This window comes from Prinia subflava, chromosome 10 (genome assembly GCF_021018805.1).
Source record: "Prinia subflava isolate CZ2003 ecotype Zambia chromosome 10, Cam_Psub_1.2, whole genome shotgun sequence".
Classification (NCBI taxonomy): domain Eukaryota; kingdom Metazoa; phylum Chordata; class Aves; order Passeriformes; family Cisticolidae; genus Prinia; species Prinia subflava.
Genome location: NC_086256.1, coordinates 17355184 through 17365374, shown reverse-complemented (window position 1 = coordinate 17365374; position 10191 = coordinate 17355184). Strand labels below are relative to the sequence as shown.

General features: G+C 41.1%; 1 protein-coding gene across 1 annotated transcript; it reads right to left on the bottom strand.

The window, feature by feature from the left end:
- Window positions 1-2630: 2630 nt before the first annotated feature.
- RWDD3 (RWD domain containing 3) lies at window positions 2631-9843 on the bottom strand. Its single transcript, XM_063407566.1, has 4 exons — window positions 9692-9843; window positions 3869-4347; window positions 3041-3156; window positions 2631-2942 (listed from the first exon to the last, which is right to left on the bottom strand). Exons 1-4 carry the CDS (start codon window positions 9774-9776, stop codon window positions 2828-2830), a joined length of 795 nt encoding a protein of 264 aa, XP_063263636.1. The 5' UTR covers window positions 9777-9843; the 3' UTR covers window positions 2631-2827.
- Window positions 9844-10191: the final 348 nt, after the last annotated feature.

Here is a 10191-nt window from a genome sequence, read left to right as displayed (position 1 = left end):
TGATTCTTGTGCCCCAGAGGCTCACAGGCCAGCTCATCTCTTTTACAATGAATGCAAACAAACCATCAGTTAACAGACAGCTGCAACATCCTTCCAAAAGAACAGCCTTTAAAAATATTGTTTACTTGTCTGAACAGAAGATATCCTCCTACCCTTCAAAGTAAGTTACTGATTGATAGGCAGGCAAAAGAATTTGCTTTAACAGAATCAGACTGACATCAGTTTTCATGTTCTCTGCTGTCTGAACTGTATCAAGCTGATCAGATTTGTAATTCTCCTGAAGCACATCAAACCAAGCTATAAACTCCAGTCCTTTCCTACAGTGAACTTGTGGATTTGTCCAGTGTCAGCTAGTGAATAACAAATTCAGTTATGGTAAAAATCCATTGTAAAAACTGCATTTTCCACCTCCTGAAACACAGCTTCTTTTAACAACTTCATTTGGCAGGAAAATGAGCACAGATCAGGACAGAGCTGCAATTCACCCCACTGTTCCTTTTTAATTGGCTCTTGCAGAATACCAGCTCTAGACACAGAGTTGACCAGGAAGGCATCAAGCAACAAAATTCAAAAAATACATGGGTTTATATTCAAGTGCAACTGGCAGCCACTCACACCACAAATGGCTTTTCTAGTAGGGAGGAAAAGGTTACTAAGTCTGCATCTAATCTTGCAAGAAAGATGATCACACCAACTTACACCTCAATTATTTTTGAAGTCACATGCATTTTGAGATCACACAAGTAGGTGTGCCATTCAACCTGATTCCTAAAATCAACAGACAATGCATCTGGCAAAATCTTACATTTAGTTTTGCAGAGAGATACTGATGATGTTTTCTTATGCTGTACATGCATAGGCCTTTCTTGAGTTTGATACTTGTCAGATCTGTCACACAGTGTAAGGAGAGACCCTCTGCAGCTTTTAAAAACTTTGTACTGCACCAACATACAAATTTTCAACAGATATTTTGGCTGAGAGCAGCTCAAATTCTGGAAACTGTAATTTAAAATACACGTTACTTTAGTATTTTAAAGATACTTCTGTTTTATTCTTCTTTGGAAAAGTAGGAATTCATCTTCACATGCACTTAAAATAATAGAAAATTAGATTTCCTGTCTCTCAGGAAGCCATTTCATAATAACACAGAACAGATTTGTAAAACCTGTTCAGCCCAGTCTCTTTGCTACTGTGCCTGAAGTACTGTATGTGGCAAACATGAAAGACTCATTAAAAAGAACTTTTTTACTATCTAAGTGAATTAGCATCAGTGCACAAAATAACATGCAACATACCTATTTGAGACACTCTACATTAGGGAAATCACCAAACTCCTGAAAAACTTCAGAAACTTTCAAACTATATACAACCTTTTATGCATCTGATATCTCAAACAGTAAAACATAAAATTCTTCCTTAAAAAAGTCTGCTTTAGTTGCTTTTCTAGAATATATAAAGAAAGAGGTATGATCTCATGGTCTGAGCATGAAACAGGAAATCAGATCTTACATAGTGATTTGCCAAACCACACTTTCAGAACTGAACAAATCGTACTGGTCTTCCCCCAATACAATGGAAATAAATTAGTTTATACTGAGTTGATCAAATCTGTTTAATTACAGAATACTTGAGACATTTAGCTTCAGAGACTGAATTTTAGAGAGCAGTAAAGCACATGTTTAGCTACATGCTAAAGCCATTCAAATGGCAAATGGCACTGCTAGTTACTAAGAAACTCATGATTGCAGAATTTTTATTAGTGGATAATTTATCTAGTCTTGTTAAGAGAATGGTTTCAGGTAAAACAGAAACCAAAGGACACACATTAATAATCATAATAAATAAGTATCTGATCCTCCTTAGGTAAACAGAACTTGCACAATTCATAAAATTATGCATGTATTTTGTAACAATATACAGATGTAAAACACAGACTATTGACTAAAAAAGAAATTACAGGTTGGCCAAGGCCAGTGACCAATCCAAAAAAACACAGATAAACAAACAAAAACAACTTGGCAGAAACCTTGAAAAATGGAAGACTGAAGTCTGTATATATACTGCTCCAACAGTTCAATTGAATCAAGATACCTAAAGCTGCACAGACAATAAAACCACATAAAGTGCAAAAAGACATCTGTAAACTATCAAAGAAAATATTAGAATTGGCTTTACTTCAGCTTTCTATCAATTTAAATCCTCCATGTGGCTGTTTTTATCAATTGTAGAATAAAAACTAATATTCAAAAAGACACTTCTAAGTTCTTTTAGGCCCCAAGTGACATGAGCTTTTTCTTCAAATCAACCATCTAGCATTTATAGTCAATTAAAGGGAGAATGAAAAATTAGCAGATTAACTCCTAAGGGATATTAAGTATATGCTGTCCTCACATATTCAAATGTGTGTTTGCTATGTTTTTTTACAGAAATATCTTCATACAGTCTTCCAAAGCTAAATTAATGATGCTTTCTAACAGGCCATTATCAACAAATTCTACCATGAGAGAGAAGAAACAGAACACTGAGAAACAGGGATGATAAAACAGAGTCTGACTAGGAGACTATTTTTTTAACATTGTTTCTTCCCAATCTCTCATGCTTGCCCTGCAATTATCACAGTCAACATCACAGTGGTTAGAAAAAGTTTTTAATACATAAACGTAAAAAAAAAAATCAGTTCTTAATGTATTAATTGCCTTCTTCTTGCAAAGGGATGACTACTACTGGTATTTTTTAACATTGTTTTGCTACATTAGTCCTTTTATCTTCCATCAGCATCTGCAGTCAACCACTGCTTTGGTCAAAAGTCCAGGGCTTTCTTTTAATTTTATTTTAGGAGAGGAGGCACAGACTCAGAGAAAAGAGTTGTAAGTCCTGCAGTTTCAAATTCCTTTTGTAGCTCCTCCGGTGTTGAATATTCTTTGACTTCAAACGTCTGAAACCTACATTGTAAAAGGGAAACTCATGAATATGCCTGGATTTGTCAGAATGTAATTATCGATTCTGTTACTTTTCTATCCACAACAGTATTAAATTATACCTTTTATGCTGTGACTGTACTTCTGTCTCACACAGTACTCTCATCATTTTCTCTTTGCATTTCTTTCCACTTGAGTCCACATCTACCTTAGAAGTTTTCTGAAGAATCAAGTACTCCTAAATGACAAAAAAATTCCCAAAATATTAAATGTCACCTAGTATTTCCAAAGTTTAGTAAAATGCAAAAGCTCACTCAAAATTTAATCTTTTTTCAGAACACTGCAATCAAACATTGAAAGTGCCCATCCCAAAACGCGCACAACTGCTTCTATTCATCACTTTTAAATTAAGTAGGCCTAACTGATTAAGAGAACGTGAGTTAGAAAAGCCAAAAAATTCTCCTCCAACATCATCACAAAAACCCACCTAAGGCAGTGGGAGTTTGTATGCACAGACAAGAATTTCAAAGCCCAGGCATGCACTAGGAGCACCATGTGGTTTTAAGTCAAGGAAAGAGACAGTTAGCAAGGAGTTAGAAATATGTTTGTTATAAATTCCTCATCAAAATATTTTCCACTTTCTGGGGCACTTGGAAAAATACAGGACACTGAATCTAGGCTTATTAAGGTCAGGAAACAAAGGGATATGGGGGCATAATTCCAGTGGGAAGCAAAGCAATACAGAGCACAAGTCTATAGGTATCACTGCAGACAGAACAGAACACTCCCTTTTTCTTAAATACAGAATAAAGTTGCTGGGTCTTCCTACTCCAATAATGATCAATTTGCTTCCAAAATTGTTAATCTTAGAAAAACACACATAAAATATTCAGACACAGAGGTTTCAGTGGTAAATCGATAGAACTAGTCAACATTCATTGTTCCTGCACCTTAATGCTGCTCCTGTCACCCTGAAGAAGAATCAATATTATCTTGCCCATGAACATCAGTCTTCCAGTCAGCCTTAGATTTGAAGCCCATTTTTCCACAGTTTTCACATATTTTGCCTTTGCTCTCATGTGATCTAAATGCAAAAGGAGCATCCAGATACCATCTTCTGTTCCTTTTGACAAAGTAGTTTTTTCATTGCAAACTGTTGCTGATTGCTTAATGACATCTTTAAGATGCTGCTGTACCCAAAGGATCAGATCGTGTACCATGGGTTCAGAAAGATGCTTCTTTGCCTGTTCAAGTAATTTCTCTTTCACATCCATACACTGAGCCCTTGTAAGCTGGTCTGAGTTAACAGAAATATCTGGTAGAGTTGATGGGTAACTGACTGGTAAATGAAATAACAGCTTTAAAAGTATATCCTTATCCAGCAGGTCTTTCACACTGATTTGAATTCTAAATGAGATTCCATGAGTCTCTGGAAAATACAGAAAAAAATAAATGTTAATAGTTTGAAGTTGAAATACATATATATCATTAAATCATGTTATTTTCTTTAACTCAAATAATTCAACTCAAATAACTGACATTTCCTATAAAATATGAGGGAATGATTTTTTTTTCTGCAGGGTGGGGGCTTGCAACCAATAGCTCAAGCTATACCTGCAGGGAATCCTGAAATGAAACACTTCTATAACATAGTAGAAGGAAAATTATTAACACATTTTAAAAAGTATTTGTATCTTTTAGCTCTTTCAAAGTCTAGACAAGCCAGTAATAAAGAACTGTCTCTCTCAAACACATAACTCAGCTTCCACAACTCAATAACAAAAGCAAGGAAAAGCAAGGACAACTGGAAGTAGAGACTTTTCTGGATGGATTCAGCACTGCCCTAAGTTTGCTTCTAAAGAAATCTGTAAGACTTCTAACATCAATACTAACGCAAGGCAAACAGACTTGCACAGGTATTTTTTAAGACAATCATTCAAAAGCAGTTCCACACTAAGCAGAGACTTTGGAAAGAAAGAAGTCAGATTCTTTGTCCCCTACAACTTGCAGAGAAAATACGCCTAATTTTTTTCTGCCAACTCTTCTACAACAGACTGACATGGGGAAAACATCTCTGTTGGACACCTGAATCTAAATACTACATATATAAATATGCATGTATTCATACTAATTTATGTTTATATAACTTCATATCGGCTCAAAATCTGTTGTAGGTCTACTTAAGAATAGAATTATTTTCAGAGTGAAAAGGATACAGTCAGTATGCAGCAGGAAAGGCTAAAGACTACATCATCCTGATAAATCATATAATCAAAGATGCTTTATATTAAACTTATGTATAGTACTTCATGAAATAAAACCTTCTTAACTAGAAGTTTCACAGAAAAACAATACAAAACTTGACAAATTGAAAAGCATGGACAAAGCCCTAACCTACTTTCACTCCTCTGCCATGAAGTAAGAGGGTATCAATCAGACAAAAGATGATCTTCTTCAGATGTTCTCTGCTTCACCCCTTTGATGCATTCTAAACACTTCAACCCTTTTCTTTCAAAAATTGCTAAAATGTCAGGTTGATTCACTCTATGAGGGCAGGAGAAGCCAGATTTGAAAGGCAGATTAGAGGAGAGCTGAGTTTCAGAGCAGGTCTTTTGAAGTGACTTGCACTCTTCCCCCTCTACCTTACCTTACCTTCCTTTACATGACAGTCAGATGAATTATGTTTGATTAGTATTGCTCATGCCAGTAACCAGCCTCTCACAGCGCCTCTCACATAAAATGTATGATTTTATATTTGAAATCTACTAAAAAGTGAAAGAACCTAAAAATGTCTTGGACAGACAGATGTACTTTATAGAGCTTATCTATAAGGGGCTTGTTTCCAAACCTCCTTCCTGGGTCATACAAAGAACTCTCAAGGTCAGAGAAGTCACAAAATAAAATCAGCAAACTCTCTAAACCCAGTAATCAAATTCTAGCAGTACTATAAAGAAGTCTCCAAACATCTACAGGCCATCACTACCTAAGAGTCAAATCTCGTGGTTAAAGCAGTAGGTGCAATTCCAGTGAATTTGACAAAATCACTCCCAACCATGCCTGTATTTATAGGCACCACATGTCAAAAGAGTCATTTCCCATCAATGGTTCCAGACTATTTTCAAGACCAATGTATTCCTCAGAAAAACCAGCCTTGGAAGAGACCCTTGCACATGGCCAGTAGCTACAGAGAACAACCTCAAGCCTTCCCAATCCTAATCTCTGTCTTCTGCTGCCCTGACAAATGTTTCCTCCTGGGCCCCAGCAGCAGCAGCTCCTCTGCCATTACGCCGGGCTCAGCACACAAAATCACAGACACAGCAGAAGACCTGCCCTGTGTGTCCTGGGGACCCAGCACCCTCCTGGCCACCCCGGAGGTGTCTGCACACACAGCCATCACACCACAGTGCTGCTGCCCCACGTCCCTCAGCTGCCCACCCAGGGCAGCCCCACCAGGTACACAGCCAGCAGGCATCCAGCTGAACCGGGTGAGCATTATTGTCCTCCTGCCTGTGAATCGCTTTGTTTTAAACTATGTTGCCAAAAGATTTTGAAATGCACAGACTATATAAGTTGAAAAACATACTCTATCATCAGCTTAATTACAGGGACAGAAAAACACGTTACCTTTCTGATAATCCTCCTAGGACTTTTTCACTAGCTTGTCACAACCGATCTCACCAACTCAGAAGTAACAGAGGGACAGTCAGGCCAACCCTGCCCCTTCGACAAGGGCCTCCTGCTGCAGTGATCTTATTCTTAAACCTGCAAAAATCTCCCACCTTTCCTTGTGATGAACTCATCTGAAGGAAGCAGAACAGCCTCGCATCCCAAGGTGTATCACCCTGAGCCATCAGGAAAAGCCCAGCTGTGCTCATTTACATCTGCATCAGACTGACTTTCTAAAAGAAGAATCAGTTCAGAACCTTTGCAGGGCCACAGCATCTAAAGTTTATTTAAACCTTGCAGCGTCCATTTTCTGCACCAGCGCTGCAGACGCTGGCAGAACAAAGAGCAAACCACCGGCGCCCTGCGCAACCTGGCTCCAAAGAAAGATTTCCTTTGTTTGCACATGCTACAAGGGCCGAGTTGTCTTCACAGCAACGTGGTGATTATTTCTGAAATAAAAGGTTGGGTATGACTGTTCTGCTGGCATTTAATGTGCTAATCAGACTAAACTCAATACATTTTAACTCATTTTCCCCCATAGCTGTATGCTTATCAGTATATTTAGCTCTAGCATACTTCAGATTTTTTCTTATGTTCCATGTCAACCAGACAGATATCCCCCTCCTCTCCTGCCCAAAGGCATTTTATGCAACACATGCAGTCTATTTTTAAATTCAGAAAATGGCACCTACTAACGTACAAGCTTAGAATATCTAAATATATTTTTGTAGCAAGCTTGGTGAACAGACCAAAAGAGAACAGATTAACAATTAAATTATGGATTTCTATCTGTAACACTAATCTTTGCAAATAGGTGTGTGAGGTAAAAAAGATATGCTGTAATTAGTTTATTTAAATTCATCCACACATTGATTTTGATAAAAACACATTTTACATTCTGAATACTTCATAGTTAAATTCCAAAAAGCCAAAGTTTTTACCATACCAAGAGACCTGTAAAAGCACTCTCTTACATTCCTCAAAACCATGAATCCCCAATGGCCTCCTTTTTGATCCCATGGATCTACACACAAATTACTCTTAATGTCTTAGAGATTGCATAACATAACAGTTTTCCTGGAAGTTATGTCCGTGCACCGTTTGTCAATGACGATTTACACGGTTTGAAGAGATAAAGCAAATGTAAGCTAATGACTGGACAAAAGTTAATTGTATACTGGCTAGAGATTCTGCAAGTAAATTCCAACAATTCTAAGAGTAAGAAAAATACCAATAATCATTACTGTAAAATAATCTTTTCAATTCCAGCAGAAAACTATGTAAACCAATCAAATGTACCTGATCCTACCATATCATGAACCCTGGTTAAAGGCCCTCCAAGATCACATAACATCAATATAAATATAAATAAGATAGCCTAATCCCATTGTGCATTTGTGGGACCCCACTTTATGTCCAGGAAGGTTTCTAAACCTTTTAGGTTCTGGTGACCTATAAACACAAAATCATTTTTTCCATATATGGAGCACAGAGAAGAATGTGCCTGTATTTCTCAACAGATTTGGAGGAACAGACGTATATATGCAATGTTCAGATATGCTCACGTTTTTTAAAATTAACATCTGATAAGCCTGGATACTGCTTTTTCAAACTATGCTCAAAATAACAGTCTTGAAATTTTTCACTTAAAAATAAACCTCAGTTGAAACATTTCATCAATCATATTTTAAAAATACAACTCTAAATATCAATTTAAAAAAAATTAAATGGCAGAATTACATGCCTGCACTGGAGCAGGAGGTGTGCCAGATGTATCTAGATACAAAATTCTGGTTTTAGATTACTGTGGTTAATTGTGCTGCCTGCAGACACTAATGCCTTCATTCAACCTCTCCCCTCAAGCACGGTCACCTAAAACAGGACAACTGCCCAGGATAATATCCAGATATCCTGAATATCTCCAGTGAGAGAGACTGCACAAGCTCTCCCAGCAGCCTCCAGCACTCAGTCACCCTCAAAGTAAAAGAAGTTTCCTTTCCAATCCCAGTTCTTTAGGGCTGAATATATATACATGTATATATACAGGGAGCAGCATTCCCCTGGACTTCACTGCAGTCCAGCCAGCAGAAGCTGCTCTCTGTCCACCGCTCTGCTGGGGAGCTGGGCAGAACTCTCCAATAGCTCCCAGACACCAGGGACCTGTGGTACACAACACAGGCATATTCTGTGTGTATACGTGCATGTGTATCTCTCTCTAAATATCTAAGAGCTGTCACATCTGTGGTAGGCATTAAGCAAAATTTACTAGTGGTCTGGATCTGAACAGACACCAACACTGACACATACCACACCTGACATTTAAGCCTGACAGAGCTGCCATTGTACACTGGAACTACTGAGATTTATTCTCCCTTGCTGAAGGGGCATCTTCACAGCACCATACAGCTCAGACTGATGAAAGGCATCTCTTAATACTGTGTTCTGATCAGTGGCCACCACGGCTGGTGCAGAAACCACGAAGGCATCTACACTCCCTGTACTCCTTGCCCACAGCATCCAGCAGCTGATGGGAGCAAGTACTACAGACCTGGTAATTCCACCCACGGCAGACAGACACATCAGCCTCAGTACCGTGTAAAACCTACAGCCGTACACATCTTGCTGAAGCAAGAAGCATCTGGCACATCACAGGGCCCAGGTCGTCAGCTTACCCCAGAAAAACACTGAGATGACCCAGCGGTTCCTATGCATTGCAATAGCTGTACCCCCGCTCAGTATTACCGGATAAACACCTGCTCTTTTTAACGCGTACAACATTCACCTGCTGGTTTACCTAGAGAACAGCCAGCCCGTTCCCTGCCCCTCGCTGGCTCCCAGGGCCTGCAGGGCCCTGAGAAGGTCCCTCACTATAACCGAGCAGGGCCCGCTGGGCTCCGTGCCCCAAGCGAGGCCGGCAGCCCAAATACCCGGCAGGGCAGGGACACGCGACAAGCGACAGCAGGGAGTGCCACAGCCCGCGCTGCCCCGGGGGCTGAGCCCCGCCCTCAGCGGCCCCGGAGCGCTTCCTCCCGGGGCTCTGCCGGGCCGGGCGGCCTCGGGCAGCCGGGGAGAGCGCGGGCTGCGGGCAGAGAGCGCGGCCGCGTCACCTGAGGCCGCCAGCACCTCGCAGGCGCCCGGCTCGCAGTAGATGGCGGCGAGCGCCGACAGCTCCTCCCGCGCCAGCTCCGACATGGCCGCCGCCGCGCGCCGCCGCGCCCCCTGCCGGCCGCGGGACCGGCGCCGTGCCCGCCAGGGGGCGCCGCCGGCCCGCACCGCGCCGCACTGAGGAGAAAATGGCCGCGCTGTGCGGCCAGCACGGTCCGCATGTCCATCCCTGTCCGTGTCCGGGCCTGTCCCGACGAGATGGCGCCCTGTCCATGTGTCCGGCCCTGTCCCGTGTCCGGCCCTGTCCCGTGTCCAGCCCTGTCCCGTGTCCAGCCCTGTCCCGAGGAGATGGCGCCCCGTCCCGTGTCCGGCCCTGTCTCAGGGTGCAGAGCATTGTGCGACGATCTGACCCACAGGGGAGGAGCCGGCTCGGCCTTGGGCTCGCTTCGAGGTTACCAGCCCTCACACCGAGGCTGTGCACTGCCAACAGCACTATTATGAA

Excerpts from the sequence above, each read along its gene's own strand:
- RWDD3 (XM_063407566.1), bottom strand. The coding sequence starts at position 9,776 with ATGTCGGAGCTGGCGCGGGAGGAGCTGTCGGCGCTCGCCGCCATCTAC. Across the intron at positions 4,348-9,691 it reads CGAGGTGCTGGCGGCCTCAG|AGACTCATGGAATCTCATTT; the intron begins GTGACGCGGCCG and ends TGTATTTTCCAG. Across the intron at positions 2,943-3,040 it reads GTACAGTCACAGCATAAAAG|GTTTCAGACGTTTGAAGTCA; the intron begins GTATAATTTAAT and ends TTTACAATGTAG.